The 24,607-nt window shown below is 24.1% G+C and overlaps 4 protein-coding genes, 1 long non-coding RNA gene and 1 pseudogene across 6 annotated transcripts; all 6 read left to right on the forward strand.

The window, feature by feature from the left end:
• Positions 1 to 129: 129 nt before the first annotated feature.
• Positions 130 to 8,856, forward strand: LOC122848878 (laccase-14-like). 2 transcript variants are annotated; one of them, XM_044147280.1, is made up of 10 exons: positions 130 to 193; positions 278 to 377; positions 992 to 1,073; positions 1,131 to 1,341; positions 1,420 to 1,586; positions 1,657 to 1,837; positions 4,002 to 4,403; positions 4,465 to 4,686; positions 4,768 to 5,127; positions 8,775 to 8,856. In XM_044147280.1, exons 1-10 carry the CDS (start codon positions 130 to 132, stop codon positions 8,798 to 8,800), a joined length of 1,815 nt encoding a protein of 604 aa, XP_044003215.1. In that variant the 3' UTR covers positions 8,801 to 8,856. The 2 variants fall into 2 exon arrangements, with proteins under 2 accessions (XP_044003215.1, XP_044003214.1); XM_044147279.1 differs by lacking the exon at positions 8,775 to 8,856 and having other exon boundaries at positions 4,768 to 5,543.
• LOC122848880 lies at positions 2,466 to 3,793 on the forward strand. Its single transcript, XM_044147282.1, has 2 exons — positions 2,466 to 2,832; positions 3,238 to 3,793. Exons 1-2 carry the CDS (start codon positions 2,512 to 2,514, stop codon positions 3,646 to 3,648), a joined length of 732 nt encoding a protein of 243 aa, XP_044003217.1. The 5' UTR covers positions 2,466 to 2,511; the 3' UTR covers positions 3,649 to 3,793.
• Positions 8,857 to 9,611: 755 nt separating the features above from the next.
• LOC122848881 lies at positions 9,612 to 11,491 on the forward strand (annotated as a pseudogene).
• Positions 11,492 to 14,399: 2,908 nt separating this feature from the next.
• LOC122848882 lies at positions 14,400 to 15,272 on the forward strand. Its single transcript, XR_006373487.1, has 3 exons — positions 14,400 to 14,739; positions 14,819 to 15,038; positions 15,107 to 15,272. It is a non-coding gene; the product is annotated as an uncharacterized LOC122848882 (long non-coding RNA).
• Positions 15,273 to 15,404: 132 nt separating this feature from the next.
• LOC122849441 lies at positions 15,405 to 16,897 on the forward strand. Its single transcript, XM_044148140.1, has 5 exons — positions 15,405 to 15,797; positions 15,883 to 16,105; positions 16,181 to 16,351; positions 16,438 to 16,521; positions 16,887 to 16,897. The coding sequence occupies exons 1-5, from the start codon at positions 15,405 to 15,407 to the stop codon at positions 16,895 to 16,897; spliced, it is 882 nt and encodes a 293-aa protein (XP_044004075.1).
• A 400-nt stretch (positions 16,898 to 17,297) lies between these two features.
• On the forward strand, positions 17,298 to 22,704 carry LOC122849442. The gene is made up of 5 exons (XM_044148141.1): positions 17,298 to 17,349; positions 21,563 to 21,975; positions 22,055 to 22,283; positions 22,364 to 22,534; positions 22,622 to 22,704. The coding sequence occupies exons 1-5, from the start codon at positions 17,298 to 17,300 to the stop codon at positions 22,702 to 22,704; spliced, it is 948 nt and encodes a 315-aa protein (XP_044004076.1).
• The last annotated feature ends 1,903 nt before the right edge of the window (positions 22,705 to 24,607 follow it).

Below are 24,607 nucleotides of genomic sequence, written 5' to 3' on the forward strand. Positions count from 1 at the left end.
AAATGTTTATATGCTTTCACCAGTTTACTTTGTCGAGTTTATTTACTCAGTTGTTTCCAACCATATCAGTCTATTAAAAGTATTGATATTGATGATCATGGGGATTTAAAAAAAACCAAAATTTTCATCATGTTTAATAAAAATTTTTGTAAAATAATTTGTATTATATTTAATTTAATAATTTATATAAAATGTAAGTTTTAAAAATAATAATTTTTCATTTACTTGGTATTTATTTAAACAATTGTTTTATTTATTTTTTGTTTATATATTTCAGGTGACAAAATTAATGAGTGCAGTAGAAATTGTAAAGATTTTTCGAATCCAAAAAAGTGTGTTTATGAGTTTAATGTTAGCCGATTGAATTCTTTGAATATGTAAGTGATTAATTATATTTTTTTGTTGATTAAATAATAAGTTAGAATAGTGTTTTTTAAATTTTGAATATTATGTCAAAGTGTTTATTGGGCGTATGTTTATCTCAGTGTGTATTTACATTTGTCCAGACTCGCGGAACGTAACGGTAACTGATATTTCTAGTTTGTTGACTTTCTAATATGCTAAATTATTATTCAAAAAAATTAAAAAAACAATAATCTTTTAATTTTCTCAGTTAAAAAGAACAAAAAAAAATAAATCAAGTCAATTTTCTATTACTTGTTAAACTAATTAAATAATTTTTAAAACTCAAATTACAATTTATGCAAAATTATTTTAAAAAATCCACATTTTATAGTTTTGGGATTTTAAAAATATAATTAACTAATTAATAATTAATAAAAAAAATTATGCCAAGTGTTTGAGAATATTCTCAAAAAAAAAAAGAACAACAAAAATTTAATTTCTCAATCGAAAAAATAAAAGTAAAAATAACAGAAATCGATATAAAATAATGATTCAATTATCACGCATGACTTGATGATTATATATTTGTTATAAATAAAATAATTTCATAATAAATTATTTATGTAATCACGGAAATTTATTACAGTGATTGTAAAAACAATGGAATTGAAAATTGCAGTGACAAATGGTTTGGAATAAATGGTCAAAGTCCAGGTCCAAGTATTGAGGTAAAATTTCTAAAAATATTTCGAATTCGATTTGTTAATTTTTATTTATTTTTATAGATATGTTTTGGTGATAGTCTAGAAATAATAGTTAATAATAAATTAAAATCTGAGGAAATATCTTTTCATTGGCATGGAATTAATCAAAATGGATTTGCTCATATGGATGGTGTTTCGATGATAACACAATGTCCAATATTACCATTCAGTAGTTATCGTTATAAAATTTATCCACAAAATGCTGGTACATTTTATTACCACACACATTCAGGTATAAATAATTTTACATATTGTTTTCTATTTTTTGTATAATGTAATTAATTAATTGTCATTGTTTTTTGTCATTCAGTTTTACAAGAAGGTGATGGTTTGTATGGAGCATTGATTGTACGAGGTCATGAAGAGACATTGTCTTTAGAAAAAACAATAATTATTTCTTCAAGGTCATCAAGTCCATTGTCATTGATAGCACAAGCTGTACCACCTACACCAATTGCTCTTACTATCAATGGAGAGGTAAATTAATTCTCTAAAAAATTCATTAATATCTTTAAAATTTATTTACAATATTTCAATTATTTTTTAGATTAAAAATTTCGAAATTGAAGTTAAAAAAGATGAAAAATATTTACTGAGACTAATTAATGCTAATGTTTTTAATTGTCCAATTGTTTTTTCAATTGTTAAACATAATTTTGAAATTATTGGAGCTGATGGTCATTCAATTGATCCAATCAAATCAGCAAATAAAGTCATCATATTTCCAGGTGAGTAAATTTCTATTACGATTTAAATACCCCCAAAGAAAAAATCGAAACACTGCCCATAAAAATATGTCGAAATTTGATAAAAAAAAATTTTTTTATTAAAAAAAAATACATCATTATGAAAGGGAGACATTCCACAACCACTTCCTTCCTTTCAATTTTAAAATTTTAATTTTTTTTCTTACAATTTTGCTCCCTTTCCCTTTTTTATAAATTTTTTTTTCTCGTGTCTTCCATCTGCTCATGTACGCAGTCTATTTTATTTATTTTGTATCAACCAGACAACAAGCCCCATATTCTTCCCAACAAAATAATCATAATACATATCAAAAAAAAAAAAGAAAAAAAAGGTGACCAGGCCGCGTCTGTTCCTCTCTCGAAATATCGTTAAAAAGGCATGTGTGTGAGTGTGTCATTTTGATACAACATTTTTACAACAAAGCCAAATCTTTACAATTAATTTTACTTGCAAAATAACAAATTGCAATTCAAATTAAAATATTCAAATTTATATTTGTTGCTAATAGACAAGTTTGTTGTTATTTAAATTGACTTGTACTATTTAAATAATGGTTAATACTGATGAATCAAATTCAGTTGATAAATTGAATAAAAAAATTAACAACAATTGTGAAAAATTGAGTAAAAATAAAAAATTAAATAATCAAAAAATAATGGAATGGACACGTGGAGAAATATTAAAATTATTAAAAGAATATAAAAATAGACGTGTTTTGTGGGATTGGAATTGTCATGGTTATCGTGATCGTACAAAACGTAAATATGCTATTAAAGAACTTGCTGATTTATTTCATTGTAATACACTTGAAATTGAAAAAAAAATAACAAATTTAAAATGTCAATATTCACGTGAAGTACATAAAATACAAAATAGCTGTAAAAATCAGCTAAATACTGATGATATTTATCAATCAAAATGGTTTGCATATAAATCAATGGAATTTTTACAATTTGGAACAAGAAAATGCAAAAAGGTAATTTAATATTTAAAATTAATCATTTCTTTTTAACATAAATTTTTTTTTCATTATTAATAATGTTGTTAATAAACAATAATATTATTTTATAATTATAAAAATATTGTAGATAATTTATTGGACTACAAAATTGATGGATAAATTTTTTTTGTATTTCTAATAGTTTTTGATGTAATTTGTATAATTATTATATATTTTTTTGTATAAATACTCGTTGAATCATTAAAATTAATTTTCATATTAAAATTAATATTTTTAAATTGATTTTTATTGTTCTAACTACTTGAATATTATTACAAAATACATCAGCAATTATTAAAAATAATTTAAGTAGAGTAAATCAAGTATAGAAATGTATTTTTTTATTTAAAAAATTAAAGTTTCTTTTTGTTTTATTTTTAGAAACCTGAGGAAGAACAACAAGAGGAAGAATATCTTGTCAGTGATATTGATCCAGAAAGTATAAAATACATTGATTTTAATGATGATACAAATGTATCTGAAAGTGAATCATGTAATAAGTCATCAAATGAAGATTTTAATAATGAAAATTCAATTTTACAAGCATCACAACTTCACAATATATCAATGAATAACAATGATTATTCAAAAATAAATAATGATGAAAAATTAAATAATGAAAATGACATTGATTGTAATAAAATTAAAGAAGAATTTATTAAATTTGGGGAGAGCATTGCTTGTCAACTCTCAAAGATACCAGATTCATACTCAAGATCAGTTGCTAAATTAAAAATTAATCAAATAATTTTCGAAGCTGAAATTGGAATTTATGCACAAGATAATCATTAATTTAAAATAATTACTATTACCTTTTTTTTACAATTAATAGATTTATATAGTTTTAAGAATATTATTGTGATTTTATAAATATAAATAGCTATAAACAAGAAAATTAAACAAAAAAAAAATCACATATTTTTGATAGTGATGATACCTGAATAAATTGTTTTTCAATAATTCAATTTGTACTATTTTTTTAAAATAATAATTAAAATAAAATAATGTATTTTTATAACTTAAATTTATCTATACAAAATAAAAAAAAAATTATTAAAAAAGCTTTATTATTAAATTGTTTAAATAAATGTAAAGAAAATTATTTTTTTGATTTGTTTTTAATGAATATGATTTTATGTTTACAGGTGAAAGAATTGATTTAAATATTAACACAAATATGTCATCTGGAAAATATAAAATTTATCTTGAAGGAATAAATGAGTGTAAAAATTTAATTAACGAAGCATTATTAATTTACGATGACATTAAAAACGAGGCAATAATTCATGATGATGATAATTATCATATAAAAATACCAGAAGTATTTCTGGGTCATAATTGTAATGAACTTGGTGATGATGTTGTATGTTCACTGGATTTAAAAAATATAAATAATAATATTGCTGATGAAAATGATGATGTTGATGATGATGTTTATGGTACTTATTACGTACCATTTGATGTTAATTCCTATGATCATATTGATGACAAAATGACTGATTATTCATTCAACATTTATGAGTTTTCTTATTACCCATCATACCTGAGTAAGTTTAATAATTTATTTATCTAATATTGATTAATAATAATCATTGATTTATTTTCTAGCGACATTTTATGAAACAGCTAAAATACCACAAGTAAATCACGTTACATTCAAGTATCCACCATCACCAGTATTGTCTCAAAATCAGGCAATATCAAATGATATATTTTGTTCATTTGATACAAAAGCTAGATCATGCGAATTTAATGATGATTTTTGTGAATGTTTACAAATTCTTGAAGTACCAGAAAATAAAATTATTGATGTTGTTTTAATAAATGAAGGTAATTTTAGATTTTAAAAGATATTCAATTTTATTTTTTTAAAATGTAAAATTTAAAGTAAAATCAATTTATTTTTTAAAGGTTTTGGAAGTAATACGAGTTTTGTATTTCATCTACATGGTTATTCAGCTAATGTATTAGCTGTTGGAAGCTTTGATAAACCAATTAAAAAAAATGAAATAATTGAACTTGATCGTATGGGAAAATTGAAAAAAAATAATGTTGATAGATTGATGAAAGATACATTTGTTGTACCTAATAAAGGCTATTTAATATTGAGATTATCGACAAATAATATTGGCTATTGGCTGTGGGAGTCAAGAACAACTGGAACAACACCAGATAAAAGTGGACCAGTTATGGAATTTTTAATGAGAGTTGGAAGTCTTGAAAAGTTACCGATTGTACCAAATGATTTTCCAACTTGTGGTAATCACAAAGGTATTGACTTAATTTTCGAAGAAGATTAAATTATTATTTTTTTTTTATATTTATTTAATTTTAATTTATTTATTATATTTAAAACGATGTAGTTTTATTTTTAAATCAAAGTTTTAAACAATTAAAAATTGAGTAAATTATTTTTATTTATACCTCATGAATCATGATGTAAATGTCATAACTTATTTCACTCATAAGTAATTTTATTATTTATTTATTATTATTTAAGATAACTATAAATTAAATGATTTTTTGAAAATATATTATTCTGTATTCCATATAATACCATTATTATTTTTTACGGAGGTGGGATAGACGCGAAGCGTCCCACCATAGTTTTGTTTTTCACTATATGTTTTATGAATACCGCTCATAGCTTCCATAATAATTAAGCTAGATTATTCGTATTAGGCTTAAATTAAAGATCTCGATGAGCTCTAGAGCCTCTGATAAAATTGAAATTTTTTGGGTAATTATTGAGTTTACAAATGACGAAAGAAAAATGTAACAAAATCTTCGAAGCGAAATATTAAGAAAACTAAGAAAAAATCATGGATGCAAAAATTTCACAGATAACAGTAAATAATGAAATAAAGATAATTAAAAAAAGTTTATATTTTTTAAAATCGAATTCGTTTGTTTATTCAAGAAAAACTGAAACGACATTTTTTTGGAACAGGCATAACTTTTTCAAAAATTAACTAAGAGGTTTTATTTTAGTTTTAATGGATTTCTCGTCAAAAAATCTACAACCAGAGCCATATTCGAAATTTTTTCAACAATTAGTTTTTTTATAATTAGCGATTGTTTATAAAAAATATCAGAGTTAGTAGTTTATAAAATAAAAAGAACCACAAAGAAATCATTCAATGAGCTAATTTGGCTTGACAGCTTGTAGAAAATTTTCTAACAAATTTTTTGACTATAATATGAGATTTTTTTAGTCAATTATTTAAACAATTAATGAAGATTTAAACAATCATTATTTTTTTTTTGCCGTACGCATGCGCACTTGTGAGCATAATACCCACTCATTTTTACCATTAGATTTTTTTTTTAAGATGGCAGATGGTAGCACTCAATAATTCTAGGAATCAATTTGGTTTATTTATTATTTTGTATTTATCCTGTTTTTTGAAAGTTTAAGGTTAAAGTTTTATAAATAAATTTAATATAACGAATAATTATTAAATAATAAATAGAAATTATAATTTCGGAGTTAACGCGTCCTCCCACCGGAGTTTTGAAAATTTTCAATTTTCAAAGAGAATGTAGCTGTTACTAAATTTTTTTTTTTTTTACAATTGTTTTATTTAAATCCTTTTTACATTTATAATGTTTTGACAATTTTTTTTAGATATTAATTAAAGATTTAAAAAATGTAATTTAAATTCATTGTGTTTTTGATAAAATAAAATTTTTACATTTATTTTTTTTATCAATGAAAAAACTTGAAAATATTCCAGAGAGGCTAGAAGTTTCAAAAGTATATTTAAATCTAAGAAAAAAGTTTTGAATTTATATGCTAAAATTAAAGATTTGATAAATTTAAATTAATAAAAATTAATTAAATTTTTGATAAAATAATAAATAAATAAATTTATTCACTTATTATTTTTTCGAAAAGGTAATAGACGTTAAGTACATCTATCAAGCCTTTAGTTTCGTTTAATAAAGTTGTACTAAGATTGTGGATTTTAATTTTCTCAATAAATTTTAATACAACTTTAATACTCTCCGAAATATTGTTTAATGTTCTTCTGTTAATTTGCAATTTTAAATCCTTTATAAAACGTTCAATGTTCTCTGCATAAAATACTTCATCTTTATAATTGATATTTCCATTGGATTCTGAAACAAAATAAAAGTGATATACTAACTAATTAAAATTTTAAAAAATTACTCTGAATAAAAAAAGAAAAAATTACCCGCATGATTATTTAAGTCCTCTTGAATTTTATCAATTACTGATTTATCGAATACTGAAACAAAATAAATTAAAAACTTGAAAAAACGTGCCAATAGCGTTATCATTTAAAAATTTGCTATTTTTTAAATTTCTACTTACTCGGTATTTGATATTTTGATAACAAGTTCAATATATTCGAGCTCTTGAGTTTGGTTGCAATTTTTTTAATCTCTTCGTCACTGAGACGTTTGAAATATGGTTGGAATTCATCCTTCAACTGATCATTGGTTAAACTTTTATTAATTGCATCCCAGTTCATTATACGTTCAGGTGAAAGACTGGAACTAGTATATACCTCATCTGAAAAATTCAAGTAGGAGATTCAGTATCACGATTTCTTTTAAAAATTATAAAAATATATTTCTATGAAAAAACAAACCTGTAACCAATACTTTAATGAATTTTTTAATTATTTTTTTTGTGCTAGGTGAGTTAATTGTACAAGACCACAATCCATTATGCTCTAATTTAGCATTAAAAATATTTATGGAGCATTCACCTTCCTTCAATTTGGTAAGATATTGACTGTCAACAATATACTCAACTCCTGCAGTTGGCGTTTGAATTGTGCATCCACTTACTATTATCCTATCCACGTGGCATCCAATAGTTACACTTTCTCCTGTATAAACATGGATATTTTCTGCTTCGCCTATTTGTTTCAAATCCTCTTCATTTTCTACAATAAAAAAAATTAACGATTAATAAATCTAAAATTATTACATATTATTTACAAAAAATAATGAGTTAATAAATGTTAATTACTGTTCACTTACCATCGCCCGTAATATGTAACCCCGATATCCCCATTAATAAACCCAAAACAATCAATAATGACATAATTGTATTCATTATTAATTATTTTATTTAAATAAGTGACTTAAATATTTTTTTATTATTTTTTTTTTTTCAAAATTAATGTCAAAAGTGAAATTAGAATAATTTTAAGCCTTATATGATCTAATAACCAATGTATACTGACAACAAGTGGCGTGATTCACGAACAATAGACATGAACTGACCATTGAAAAATAATATTTTTTAATTATTGGATGGAGCCTTATATGGTATCGTCGATGGCTATTGGTGCGTTTAATTTTACTAATATACTAAAAATAATTTTTTTTTTTTTTTTTTTATGATAAGGGCAATCTTTTAAGGTGTCCTTGTAAGGCCTGTTTGGCCGTGCGTTTGAAAAGGTGACAAATATATACCCGCAGGGCACCCAAAAATTTTTTTTATCTATGACAAATGGGTTTTTACTTTTTGTTTCTTTTGTTTCCTTATCAGTATAGTTCATTGACTTTATATTTATTCATTTTATAATTTTAATATTAAAATATTTTTTTTTTTTTTAATATTAAAATATTTTTTTTTTTTTAATATTAAAATATTTTTTTTTTTTTTAAATTATTAATATTTTTTATAAACCAGTTGATGAAATTATAAAAATTAAATTAAATTCAAATTATTTTTTTTTATATTAATTGTTGCAAATAAAAAGCACCAATAATGTGCCGTTTTTTTTTTAAAAAAATACAAGTTTCTATAATTTATTCTATGTAAAATAAAAGTTCTAATAAAATTTTTAAATTGAATTAATTTAATATTTTATATATTGTTATATAATACAAGGTCTTAATATTTGACATAAAAAAAAATTATTTTTTTTTTTTAGATAAAGCTTTAATTGGTCATTCCTAATTTTGTCGCTCGAGGAAAATGTTTTTTCAATTATCAATATTTAACCAATACATATTTTTTTATCTTGCCGCACACATGTATATGCATACAAACGTGTTACTGGCAAGTTAATTGTTCCTGAATACTTGGTGAACGGTGACTCAGTGAATAATATATAAAAACAAAAAAAATACATATTTTCAAATAAAATAAAAAAAGTAAGTTGAACAAAATCGAAATTATTATTAAATTTATTCAAATAACATATACATTAAAATTGATAAAATAGAATTAAAAGTGAAAACAAAAAAAAATACATAGGTATACATGTGTAATAATGATAATAATAATATTTATAAATCACACATAACACGTGTGTTAAAATATTTTTAATTTTTAATTTATTTACACAAATTAAATGCAAAAAAACAATCACTTGCTTGTACATTTGTTTCAGTAAAAGAAAGTATCTTCATCAGTGAAAGATTAAAATTTAATATGAGCTACATAAGATGAAAGAAAAAAACTTGTAATATTTAATTGATAATATGAAAAATATAAAACTAAATAATCAGTGTCAGCAAACTTCAACAAAACAACAATATAACCCTAATTTTTAATGATTTGAAAAACTAATAAGAATTGTAATAATTGATTAACACAAGAAAAGACAATCAGTAATGATTCATTTAAAAAAAAACAACAAAACAAAGATTAGGCAGAACAGCTTGACATTGATATCAAGGTAAATAAAATTTATATTTATATTATAACGATACAAATTTTATTAATTTAATATTCACTTTATTATTTTAGATAAAAAATTGACTCAACGTTAATGCATTGAAAAATGACAAGAAAGAAATGCTAAATCAGCAATTGAAGCACTCAAAGAATATGAACCAAATATGGGTTAAATTGTAAGTGGTGATAAATCAGGTGTACAAAGACTTTGTGCTAAAGAAATAGTACCTGGTGATATGTGTTGAAGTATCTGTTGGTGAAACAATACCAGCTGATATACATTTATATAAAATGTATTCAACAACATTAAGAATTACTTTGATTCACAAAACTGGTACATTAACAACAAATCAAATGTCAGTATCACGTATGTTTGTATTTGATAAAATTGAAGGTAATGATTCATCATTTAATGAATTTGAAATAACTGGTTCAACATATGAACCAATTGGTGATGTTTATCTTGGTGGACAAAAAGTTAAAGGAACACTTCATGAAATGGGTACAATTTGTATTATGTGTAATGATTCAGCAATTGATTTTAATGAATTTAAACAGGCATTTGAAAAAGTTGGTGAAGCAACTGAAACAGCATTAATTGTTTTAGCTGAAAAAATTAATCCATTTGCTGTACTAAAACATGGTTTAAATATTGAAACAAAATGGAAAAAAGAATTTACAATTGAATTTTCACGTGATCGTAAACCAATGTCAAGTTATTGTGTACCATTAAAATCATCAAAACTAGGAACTGGACCAAAATTATTTGTTAAAGGTGCAACTGAAGGTGTACTTGAACGTTGTACCCATGCACGTGTTGGTGGTAGTAAAGTACCATTAACATACTATGAAATATCAGCTATGACTGGTGATGGTGTTAATGATGCACCAGCATTGAAAAAGCTGAAGTTAGTATTGCCATGGGTTCTGGTACAGCTGTAGCTAAAAGTGCATCTGAAATGGTATTGGCTGATGATAACTTTTCAAGTATTGTTGCTGCTGTTGAAGAAGAAAGAGCCATTTACAATAACATGAAACAATTTATTCGTTATCTTATTTCTTCCAATATTGGTGAAGTTGTCAGGTAAATAAATTAACTAATATTAATTAATTATAATTTATTAAACAATTATTATTATGTTTTTTTTTAGTATTTTCTTGACTGCTGCACTTGGTCTTCCTGAGGCACTTATTCCAGTACAATTATTATGGGTTAATCTTGTCACTGATGGTCTTCCAGCAACTGCACTTGGTTTTAATCCACCAGATCTTGATATTATGAATAAACCACCACGTAAAGCTGATGAATCACTTATTTCTGGATGGTTATTCTTCCGTTATCTTGCTATTGGTTTCTATGTTGGTGCTGCAACTGTTGGTTCAGCTGCTTGGTGGTTCTTGTACAGTCCATATGGACCTCAACTCAACTACTATCAATTGACACATCATTTGGCTTGTATTGGAGGTGGTGATGAATTCAAAGGTGTCAACTGCAAAATTTTCACTGATCCTCATCCAATGACAATGGCACTTTCTGTTCTTGTTACAATTGAAATGTTGAACGCAATGAACAGGTAAATTATCTATATGCAATAATATTTATACAATTATAATAAATGTTTATTGTGTTTTTTTTTATTACAGTTTGTCTGAGAATCAATCACTCATTAGCATGCCACCATGGTCAAACTTGTGGCTCATTGCCTCAATGGCTCTTTCATTCACTCTTCACTTTGTCATTCTTCACATTGAAGTTCTTTCGGTAAGAATTGATTAATTGATTGATTTTTTTTTTTATAAAATATTTGATGTGAACAATTTAATTTAATTATTGTTGCTTTTTTTTTTGTAGTCTGTGTTCCAGGTTACACCTCTTACAGTCGAAGAATGGATGACTGTTATGAAATTTTCGAGCATGTGCTTGTCAGTAAATTGAAACATTGTATCATTGTAATTGTTTCCTGATTTAATTATTATTATTTTCCTTCATCAAGGATCAAGTCAATTTTTCAAAATCCATTTTTTAATAAATTAATTAGACAAATAACAAAGCTTTTTTTTTAATTTGAAATAAATTTATTGATTGATCCTTTTACTCGTCAGTCTTGTTAGTAGATAGTCGATTTGTATTATTTATAAATTCATTCGATACAAGTGCCTTAAAATGAACACAATTTTATAAATTTAAAAATTTCAAGTTAAATGATTTTTCTTTATTAATTGATGATTGAAAATCCTGCACAGTTATATAGATAGATTTTCAATAATAATTTAAAACAAAAAGGCACTGTATTTTAGATTAAAAATTAATAAAAAAAAATTACACTTAATTAATAAAAATAAATTAATCAATTTATACGGAATTTAATTTAAATTTTTTTGACAAAATATATTTCTTTTTTTTGCATAGAGTTTATAAAATAAACAAATAATTGTAAATTGTAATTAAAAAAGGAAAAAAATGCTGTACATTTTTAGCTTTGAGCTGATGATATTTAATTATTATTATTTTAATTATTTATGGATAATATTTTGGAAATATCCGGTAATTAATTAATAATTGGCATATATTTTTTTTGATTGAAAAATAAAAAAAATGAAATATAATTGACATATAAACAATTGCATATATTATCGGATATGGCGATCAAAATACGATATCGTTATCGAACCGATATTTTTGGAAAAGTAAGATCGGGTATTCGATAATATCGAGGCAAATTAATTTTACGAACTGTTGACAAAAAAATGACCCGTCCATTTTCAAATTCAAAATTAATTATTGAACCCTATTGAAATTAAATCGTAAGTCAATTAATAAATTGATACGTATACTTAGTTTTTTATGACGAAAATTGGATATTGCCATTACTTTGTATTGACATATTCATTTATTCATTATAGATTAATTGGCGTATTAATAACAAATTATGGAAAAATAATAATAAAATTTTTAACGGAGTAATTTCTTTTATTAATTATAGTATCAGATATATTATATTTTTTGATGTTTAATTGGCTGTGGCCGTTCGAGCCGCCATTAAAATTTGTTGGTAAATAGTTTTTCAGTCGGTATATATCCAATATGTGACGCCTACCTATATCGAAATAAATATATCGTCGATATCGGGTAAAAATATCGGATCCTGCGATGAATCGTCTGATATCGCACATCCCTATACCAAGGATACTGAAGGATACCAAGTGATACCAAGTATATGTACCAATATTGGTACCAATATGTACCTGCCGACAACCACCTGACCAAATCACTCGAAGTGTCAACATTTTTTTTTTTTTTTTTTTTAATTATATAATTATTTGGTGTATTTTTATTACGTGTATTAAATCAATATGAAAACATTCATTGGAATAATTTTTTGCTCAAGCATCCTGTTCATCTCTAGTAAGTTATTTTATTTTTTTTATTTTTCCACGTGCTATTAAATTTTCCTTTTTTTTTTCTTCATAAAAGAATAAAAAATGAATTAATGATAAAAAAAAAATCAGTCGTAATAATTAAGGCGTAGCATTTATTTTTTATTGTTGATCAATTTATTAATTTTTTTTTTTCTTTTTTTATAATAATCCCTTTATAAAAAGTTGATAAATAACGCTGCTTCCAGTCATTTCATTGGTCGTCATTTACATACTCACACACTCACAAAAAAAAAAAAAAAAAATCATTTTTAAATATTTATTTGTTTATTTTTATATTTTTACTGTATTAATAAAATCGAAATTTGTACATAATTAACAATAACAAAGTTTTGTTAATTTGTTAACTAAAATTTTGAAGTAACCAATTTTTTTTTTCAAATCATTATTGAAGTATGAATCCTGCAATCTGTATTTATTGGTTTAGATTAAGCTCACGACTTTCTTTTCAAAAATGAAAAGTAAAATTATTCAACAATATTTATTAATAAATATTAACAGCTGTTTAAAGTGACATGCAATCATTAATAAACAATTTTTTATATTTTTTTCCCACTCTGCTATTATAAGCCCACGTTTTTTTCTTCAAATATAAAAAAATAATTATTTGTAAAGGATTATTTTTTGGAGGTGTCATGCAATTGTTTATTAACAATTACATGGCACCTCGAAAAAAAATATTATCAAATGATTTGTTTTTATTCTTAGAAGAAAAGTCGTAGGTTAATTTATATTAATAGTAACAGATTATGTTCTTCAGTGGAAAATAATAAAAAAATTGTTTGACGAAAATGTTTATTAACAATTGCTTGGCACCTTGGATAATAAATAATGGTGAATAGTTTTTTTATTTATTCTCGAAAAGAAAGTCGTGAGCTCATTTGAAACAATAAAAGCAGTACTTTAAGATTATTAAAAAAAAAAAAGTTTACTCCAGAATTTAAATTTACAATTTGTTATTGTTATTTAGGATCAAATTCTGATTTTAGTAGTACAAATTAGCCTTCGCCTTTTTTTCAAAAAAATAGAAAAACAATCGAAAATATTCAATGTAAAAGGCATGCATCTGTATATGATCATTTTTAAGTAATTTTTTTTTTTCGTTTTTCTCGAGTTAAAATTTGCTAAGTCTTATACCGGTAACACAAATTATTTTGAATCTTTTTTTTTTTGTATAAAAAATTTCATTAATTGTTTTTTGTCATATCATTGACAGTTGATCAACGAAAACGGCCGCTTGCGGCCGTCAACAACACTAGTATAATTATAAATCTGGTTAATTGTTCTAGCTTTTATGTGTAATTTTATTTTAAATATTTAAAACAAAATAGATTTATATATTTTTTTTTATCTTGTTAATTTAAGCTGCTGTTGAACAGGACATGCAGGATAAATTTTCACCTCTGTTGGATATTGACAATACATCCATGTCATCCGATTTATCAACAGACTCGACACTAACAGAAATATTCGTAAAAAATCCGATAATTTATGAACATGAAATTTTGGGAATATTTGACCGACGGTACACCAATTCTACGCATGGAGTTGCGGCTTCAACCATAGTAACAAATACATCGAAATATTACAAAAATGGTGGCGTGGTTCGCCATAAAAGAATAAACAGCCTTGAATCATCTTCATCGATTGACATTGACAAAATACCCAGCTTGTTGCCACAAAAATCAAATAAAATATGGACACTTGCTGGATCAAAGGGAGCCTCTATCAAAGTTCAATTATCTGCTAAACTAACTGGCATTGACGATTCAATTGATGTACAAAAAAATTCGTTGTTATAAAAATTGTTATATTTATTTAGCACGCATATATTTATATGAATATTCATTTTTTCAGTATCTTCATTCTTTTCCTACAACAATTGAGTTACCAAATGTGAAGAGAACACACGTGACTGGTGATTGTGATGGAGAAATTAAAAATATGAAAATTTCATGGATATCATCTGTTCCCTTGAAAAACAATTCGATTGACATGTATTTCAAAAAACTAAATAATGTTTACAATTTACATAGTTTGGATGTGACTGTCTTTTCAAAAAACATTATGAGAATTAGTAAGAAATTTATTATTTAATTTGCGATTTATTTAACAATTGTTGTATTATTTTTTTTATATTTTTAGCAGGGAGTCCTGACCTAATGAAAAACAATATCGTAGAATGCAAAAAAATTAATAAAGAATGTAGTTATGGCATCAATATTAAAGAAACTCATACAACGGACTACGAACATGTAGTTTCAGTTGATTTAATTATAGATGAAATTAAGTTTTATATTACAGAAAACACCTATGAATTTGGTAAGTTAAAGAAATATTTTTTTAAAATTTATATATTTAGCATAAATATGTTTATTGGCTTTAATTATTAACATAAATTTAAAATAGATTTATATATTTTTTTCTTGCTGTTGATCAAGACATGGAGAATAAATTTTTATGTTTTTTAGGTATTGACAATACGTCATCCAATTTATCATCAACATCATCACCAACTTCACCAACAATAGAATCAAAAAAAAATGAAACAATTAACCTGCAAGCTGAATTTTTGTGTACCATAGAAAAAAAATACACGAATTCTACGCATGAAGTTTTGACTGCAACCCTACATAAAAGCAAATGGGATTATTACAGTGATGGTGTCGCGAAACACTTACTAGATGACAGCATCGCTGAAGAGTTTGTACCAATTGACGATGTCGAAACACCCAGCTTGTTGCCACAACAACCAAATAAAACATGGACACTTGCTGGATCAAAGGGAGCCTCTATCAAAGTTCAATTATCTGCTGAACTAATCGCCATAGAATTTGTACGATAAAATTCGATTTTATAAAAATTATTATATTTATTTAACATATATATGTATATATATATTTATTTATTTATTTTTTCAGGGTTCTTATTATATTAACACTACAAAAGTTGAGTTGCCAAATGTGAATGAAACACACGTGACTGGTGATTGTGATGGAGAAATTAGAAATATGAAAATTTCATGGAAATCATTTGATACCTTAAACAACAATTCGATTGATATGTCTTTTAAAAAACTAGATAATGTTTACAATTTACACAGAATAAATATGACGGTATTTTCACAAAATGTTACGAATTTGGGTAAATAATTTAATATTTAATATGACTTTAATTTTTTCAATAATTAATTTATTATTATTTTTATATTTTTTGAAGCGAGTCATGACCTAATCAACAAAAATATCTCAGATTGCAATGGAATTAACGAAACATGTAATTATAACATTACTGTTAAAACAATTAAGATGATAGACAATCATAGAATCGCAGTTAAATTAACGGTATATGACATGGAGTTTCATATTACAGAAAACACCTATGAATTTGGTGAGTTGAAAAAATATTTTTTTAATTTATATATTGATTAATACAAATGTATAAATATGTTTATTGGTTTTAATTATTAATTTTAGAATATACTCTATTTGGAATCTGTGCTGTAATTGGATTTGTCCTGGTGATTCTGATTGAACTTGCAATTTACAAGAGCATTAAAAGTCCTGATTACAAAAAATTTGACAACAAATCATTTGAATTAAAGTAATTTAAATGATTTTTCCTCTAGTTTTTCTTTTTCTTATTCAAAATTTCATGAAAAATATAAATAAATTCGATTATTAGAAATGCAATAACTCAACAAATATTAATATTAATGTAATCGTTTTAAAGAAATAAATAATTAAAATGTTTATGTACTTATTTTTTTTTTTTTATTTCTATTAATGAATAGTGATTTATATATTTGTTATCGTTGATCCAAAATGATTTTATGTTCATGCAAAAAAACTGACTACTGTTGTAACATTTAGTAATTCTTTGTCATTAAAATTATTATTAAATCTTCAGTTTAAAAATTCATCAGCACTATCATAATTAAACTCCATGGTTGAGATACTATATTACTTTCCTGATTTTGTTTATGTTTATGTTGTTTGTTTATATTTATATATTTTTAAATATGGTCGTCCTGGAGAAATTTCCTTCATTTTCTTTAATTTTCCTGGACCTGTAAAGAAGAACGACATCCTGACATCTAGTTAAGAAAAATTAATGATAGGCCTTCAAATTTTAGACAGATTTCTTGCAGAACATGTGATGAATACAATGCAAGTACAACCGAGCACGATCACTGTCAAAAAACACATGACTGCACCTGGCTGCACCTGACCAGATGACCTAAAGTCACCCAAAGTGTCAACATTTTTTTATATTTTTTATTTCAATTAATTAACTTATTATATAAGTATATAATTATTTTGTGTATTAAATCAAAATGAAAACATTCATTGGAATAATTATTTGCTCAAGCATCCTGTTCATCTCTGGTAAATTATTTTAATTTTTTTATTTTTCCACGTGCTATTAAAATTTTGCTTTTTTTTTTTTCTTCATAAAAATCAGTCGTAATAATTAAGGCGTAGCATTTATTTTTTATTGTTGATCAATTTATTAATTTTTTTTTTTCTTTTTTTATAATAATATAATTATAAATCTGGTTAATTGTTCTAGCTTTTATGTGTAATTTTATTTTAAATATTTAAAACAAAATAGATTCATATATTTTTTTTATCTTGTTAATTTAAGCTGCTGTTGATCAAGACATGCAGGGTAGATTTTCACCTGTGTTGGATGTTGACAATCCATCCATGTCATCTAATTTATCAACAGACTCATCACCAACACATAAATTCGAGAAAAGTCCATTAACTTCTGAACGTGAAATTTTGGGAGAATTTAATCAAGAATACATCAATTCTACGCATGAAGTTTCAGCTTCAATCGTAGTAAGAAATACATGGAAATATTTCAAGAATGGTGTCGTGGATTACCAAAAAAATGAAAAAATCGATGAAAAATTTGTACTGATTGACATTGACAGAACACCCAGCTTGTTGCCACAACAACCAAATAAAATATGGACACTTGCTGGATCAAAAGGAGCCTCTATCAATGTTCAATTATCTGCTAAAATATTCGTCATAGAATTTGTACGATAGAATTCGATTTTATAAAAAGTATTATATTTATTGAGCACATATATATATTTAAATATTTATTTTTTCAGGGTCTTCATTCTTTTTCTACAACAATTGAGTTACCAGATGTGAATGAAACACACGTGACTGGTGATTGTGATGGAGAAATTAAAAATATGAAAATTTCATGGGCATCATCTGTTCCCTTGAAAAACAATTCGATTGACATGTATTTTAAAAAACTAAATAATGTTTACAATTTACATAGTTTGGATGTGACTGTCTTTTCAAAATACACTATGAGAATTAGTAAGGAATTTATTATTTAATTTGCGTTTTATTTAACAATTGTTGTATTATTTTTTTTATATTTTTAGCAGGGAGTCCTGACCTTATGAAAGACAAAATCTCAGAATGCAAAGGAGTTAACGAAACATGTAGTTGTGCAATGAACATTCAAGAAACTCATAAAATGGACGAACATAAATTGGTAGTTCATTTAGCTGTAGATGACATTGTGTTTCATATTACAGAAAACACCTATGAATTTGGTGAGTTAAAAAAATATCTTTTTAATTTATATATTTAATATAAATATGTTTATTGGCTTTTATTATTAATATTGATATAAATTTAAAATAAAATATGCTGCTAATCAAGACATGGAGGATAAATTTTTGATCTTTGTTAGGTGTTGACAATCTATCCACGTCCTTCAATTTATCATCAACATCATCACCAATTGCACCAACAACAGAATTTAAAAAAAGTAATATAACTGCCCGAGTTCAAGTTTTGTCTACCTTTGAAAAAAATTACATTAATTCTACGCATAAAGCTTCGACTTTAACCGTAGTTAAAAATGAATGGTGTTACGAATATGGTGTCGTGGATCACCAACAAAATGAAAACATCAGTGAAACATTTGTACCGATTGACATTGGCAGAACACCGAGCTTGTTGCCACAAAAACCAAATAAAACATGGACACTTGCTGGATCAAAGGGAGCCTTTATCAAAGTTCAATTATCTGCTGAACTATTCGGCGTAGAATTTGTACGATAAAATTCGATTTTATAAAAATTATTAAATTTATTGAGCACATATATATTTAAATATTTATTTTTTCAGGGTCTTCGCTCTTTTTCTACAAGAACTGAGTTGCCAAATGTGAATGAAACACACGTGACTGGTGATTGTGATGGAGAAATTAAAAATATTAAAATTTCATGGAAATCATTTGATACCTCAAAAAACAATTCGATTAATATGTATTTTGAAAAACTAGATAATGTTTACAATTTACACAAAATAAATATGACTGTATTTTCACAAAATATTACGAATTTGGGTAAAAAATTTAATATTTAATATGACTTTAATTTTTTCAATAATTGATTTATTATTATTTTTATATTTTTTGAAGCGAGTCATGACCTAATCAACAGAAATATCTCAGATTGCAATGGAATTAACGAAACATGTAATTATTACATCACCCTTGAAACAATTAAGAGAATAGACAATCATAGAATCGGAGTTAAATTAATGGTATATGACATGGAGTTTCATATTACAGAAAACATCTATGAATCTGGTGAGTTAAAAAAATATTTTTTAAATTTATATATTAATTAATATAAATATGTTTATTGGTTTTAATTATTAATTTTAGAATATTCTCTACTTGGAGTCTGTGCTGTATTTGGATTTGTCCTGGTGATTCTGATTGGACTTGCAATTTACAAGAGCGTTAAAAGTCCTGATTACAAAAAATTTGACAACAAATCATTTGAATTAATGTAATTTAAATGATTTTTTCTCTAGTTTTTCTTTTTCTTATTCAAAATTTCATGAAAAATATAAATAAATTCGATTATTAAAAATGCAATAACTCAACAAAATATAAATAAATATTAATGTATTCTTTTCAAATAAATAAATAATTAAAATGTTTATGTACTTATTTTTTTTTTTTTATTTCTATTAATGAATAATGATTTTTATATTTGTTATCGTTGATCCAAAATGATTTTATGTTAATGCAATAAAAAACTGACTACTGTTTGAACATTTTCTTTCTTTTTTATTAAATAACAACTGTTCAGCAATTAAGTAATTGCTTTTTTCATCATTTTTTGAACAATAAAAAAAATATTTTATTGATATATCATTGACAATAATTGTTGATAAAAAATTAAACATGTTTTTTTTATCACTTGAGCCTTTGTATGATAAATAATTTTATTATTTATTTATCAATGATTAATGAATTATCATTATTATATGAATTAGTTTATTTAAAATATTAAAAAAATACTTTGAATTTATTTTTTGTTATATATATTGGTAAATATAGATTAACTTTTATGTTAGCTAGAACAAGTCTGTTGGTAAAGAAGTCAATAAATTTTTTTTTTTTGTTGAGATACTACCTATATTATTTTTCTGATTTTGTTTATGTTTATGTTATTTGTTTATATTTATATATTTTTAAATATGGTCGTCCTAGAGAAATTTCCTGTATTTCCTTGAATTTTCCTGGACCTGTAAAAAAGAACAACATCCTGACATCTAGTTTAAAAATATTAATGACAGGCTTTTAAATTTTAGACAGATTTTTTGCAGAATATCATGTTTAATGTAAATTAATACAATTTATTTTAATAAAATAAAATACCAAGGTAAAAAAAATTAATATAAATAAATTAAATAATAAAATTCTCTTGCAATAATAATTAATTTGAATATACTCATTAATTAATAATATAATACAAACAATAACCATTTGTTAAATAGTTTTATAATAAAATTAATAATAAAAAATTAATTTAATAAGTAATAAATAATAATAAATAGATAAATTAATAAATAAATAATTAATTTATTAATATATTCACAATAAAGATGAAATAAACTATTTGAAATCACCCGCGCGAACGGTGATTGGCTCTGACAAGCTCCGCCTACTTTAGTTAAAAATTATTTTTTATTATTTTTTATTGGTAAAAAAATCTGGTTGATAATTGCTAAAAAGTTGAAACACCGGCGAATTAACGACCCTAAGAACCGGAAGAATACAACTGAATACAACACAAGTGCAACCAAGCTGAAACAAGCACAATCAAGTATATAACTGCCGTCTGCCATTACTCTAACAAAGTCACCCAAAGTGTTAACATTTTTTTATATTTTTTATTTCAATTAATTAACTTATTATATAAGTATATAATTATTTTGTGTATTAAATCAAAATGAAAACATTCATTGGCATAATTATTTGCTCAAGCATCCTGTTCATCTCTGGTAAATTATTTTAATTTTTTTATTTTTCCACGTGCTATTAAAATTTTGCTTTTTTTTTCTTTATAAAAATCAGTCGTAATAATTAAGGCGTAGCATTTATTTTTTATTGTTGATCAATTTATTAATTTTTTTTTTTCTTTTTTTATAATAATATAATTGAAAATCTGGTTAAATGTTCTAGCTTTTATGTGTAATTTTATTTTAAATATTTAAAACAAAATAGATTTATATATTTTTTTTATCTTGTTAATTTAAGCTGCTGTTGATCAAGACATCCAGGATGAATTTTCACCTCTGTTGGATGTTGACAATCCATCCATGTCATCCAATTTATCAACAGACTCATCACCAACAGAAATATTCGTGGAAAATCCATTAATTTCTGAACGTGAAATTTCCGGAATATTTAAAAAAAAGTACACCAATTCTACGCATAAAGTTTCGGCTTTAACCGTAATAACAAATACATGGAAATATTTCAAGAATGGTGTCTTGGATCACCAAAAAAATGGAAACATCACTGAAAAAGTTGTACCAATTGACATTGACAGAACACCCAGCTTGTTGCCACAACAACCAAATAAAATATGGACACTTGCTGGATCACGGGGAGTCTCTATCACAGTTCAATTATCTGCTAAACTAACTGGCACTAACCAATCAATTGATGTACAATAAAATTCGTTTTTATAAAAATTATTATATTTATTAAGCACGCATATATTTATATAAATATTAATTTTTTCAGGGTCTTGATTATATTTCTCCAAACCTTGAGTTACCAGGAGTGAATGAAACACACGTAACTGGTAATTGTGCTGAAAAAGTTAAAGCCATTAGAATTTCATGGGCATCACATCGTCACTTAAAAAACAATTCAATTAAACTATTCTTCAAAAAACAAGATAACGATGCTAATATTTACTATTTACAAAATTTATATGTATTTTTATATTCACAATATGTTATGGAATTCGGTAAAAAATTTATTATTTAACATGACTTTAATTTTATTTAATAATTATATAATAATAATTATTTTTTTTTATATTTTTAGAAATGATTCCTGAACTAATTAACAACAATATCTCAGATTGCAATGGAGTTGATGAAACATGTAGTTATAGCATTGATGTTAAAGAAACTGATAAAATAGGCGATCATGAACTCACAGTTCATTTAATTGTAGATGACATTGAGTTTCATATTACAGACACCAATGAATTTAGTAAGTTTAAAAAATATTTTTTTAATTTATATATTTAATAATATAAATATGTTTATTATGATTCATTATTTTAATTATTAATTTTAGATTATGCTCTACTTGGAATGCGTGTTGGATTTGTTCTGGTGATTTTGATTGGCCTCACAATTTACAAGCGCTTTTGTGAATAGAACAGAAAATTAAAAAACAAAACAGAGAATTAAAAAACAAATTATCCGAATTAAGGTCAAACGTAAAGAAAATTTCGACCTTGAATGTAATTTGAATGATTTTTTTTTTAGTTTTTCTTCTTTTTTTCTTTTTCTTATTCAAAATTTCACGTAAAATATAAATAATTCAATTATTAAAATTGCAAAATAACTCAACAAAATATAAATAAAATATTAATGTATTCTTTTCAATTAATTAACAATATTTTGTTGAGTTATTTTGAGTTATTAATTACTAATTAATAATTAAAATGTTTATGTATTCTTTTTGTTTCTTTTTTTTTTATTATTAATGAATAATGATATTGATAATTTTGTAATCAATGATCCAAAATGATTTTATGTTCATGCAAAAAAACTGACTACTGTTTGAACATGTTCTTTCTTTTTTATTAAATAACAATTGTTCAGTAGCATGAATTAAATCATTGCTTTTTTCATCATTTGTTGAACGATTAAAAAAATACTTTACTGATATATCATTGCCAATTGTTGATGAAAAATTAAACGTGTTTCTTTTATCAGTTGAACCTTTGTATGGTAAATAATTACATGGTGAAATCTCTTTTATAAAATCAATCAGACAAATTGAGTATTCAACATATTAAATTAATTTACATCTGGCAATTCAAGTAATAAATAATTAAAATGTTTATGTATTTTTTTTTTTTTTTTATTAATGAATAATGATTTATAATTTTGTTATTAATGAATCATTAATAATGATTAATAATTATTCAAAAAGGTTGTATGTTCATGCAAAAAAAAACTGACTACTGTTAGGACATTTAGTAATTCTTTGTCATCAAAATTATTATTAAATTTTCAGTTTAAAAATTCATCAGCATTATCATAATGGCATTATTTGTAATAACAACTTTTTAATATGATAATTCTGTAATTTGATTTAAAAATATTGTTCTTTCATAAAAACTTGTTGATAATTATTAAAAAAAATATAAATAATTTCATATTTATTATTTGGAATCAACAAACCAAAATGAATGAAAATATTAATTGCCAGTACAACATGTTAGATTAATAACAAAATAAATTATGTTCTTTCTTTTCAATTAATTATTAATTAAATTAATTATAAACTTCGAATTAATTGTCATTTAATAAACAGTTTGTATTATTTTTACTTTTGAATTATAATTTGGTGTGTAGTTAATTAAGTTGTTGTTGTTGATTATTTATTTTCATCATGATTTTCCAAAATATCTTTTAAATTTTCATTGTCTTTTGGTCTTTTAAGACTTTCACCTTTATTAATAACTCTTTTTGTTTTAATTGCTTTATTATTTTTTTTTGGCAACCTTTCTTGAATTTTATCAAAAAAAAAGTCCACCTAAACCCTTTAGATCATGAATTTTTTATTTATTATCAGCTTCTGTAACTTAAATTTTTTGATTATTTTTTAATGCATAACATTGAGCCATTTTTTTATCTAAAATATATAAATATTAAATCGATAACATTTGTATTGAATAAATATAATTTTTATTTACCTTGATAGCAATGTTCAGCTGTTCTATTTGATCCATAATTTCATCCAAGGAAACTGGATACTCTTCAGTTTCCAATTTTAATATTCCAAATTTATTTTGCGTAATCAAGTTTTGGTGCACTTGATACTGATCTTTGTTTTTTTTTTTAAATGAATCATTACATGCTGCTGTTTCTTGTTGCTCAATACTGGTTGGTTTTTCTTTTCAATCCTAGAAAATAATTATCACAATAGTTATCAATTTTTTATTTATTTATATATGTCATTAAAAATTACTGTTATATTTTTGTTGAAGTTTACTTACACTGATTATTTACTTTTAAATTTTTAATATTATCAATTAATTTATGTTTA

Source organism: Aphidius gifuensis, linkage group LG2, assembly GCF_014905175.1.
Source record: "Aphidius gifuensis isolate YNYX2018 linkage group LG2, ASM1490517v1, whole genome shotgun sequence".
Taxonomy (NCBI): Eukaryota; Metazoa; Arthropoda; class Insecta; order Hymenoptera; family Braconidae; genus Aphidius; species Aphidius gifuensis.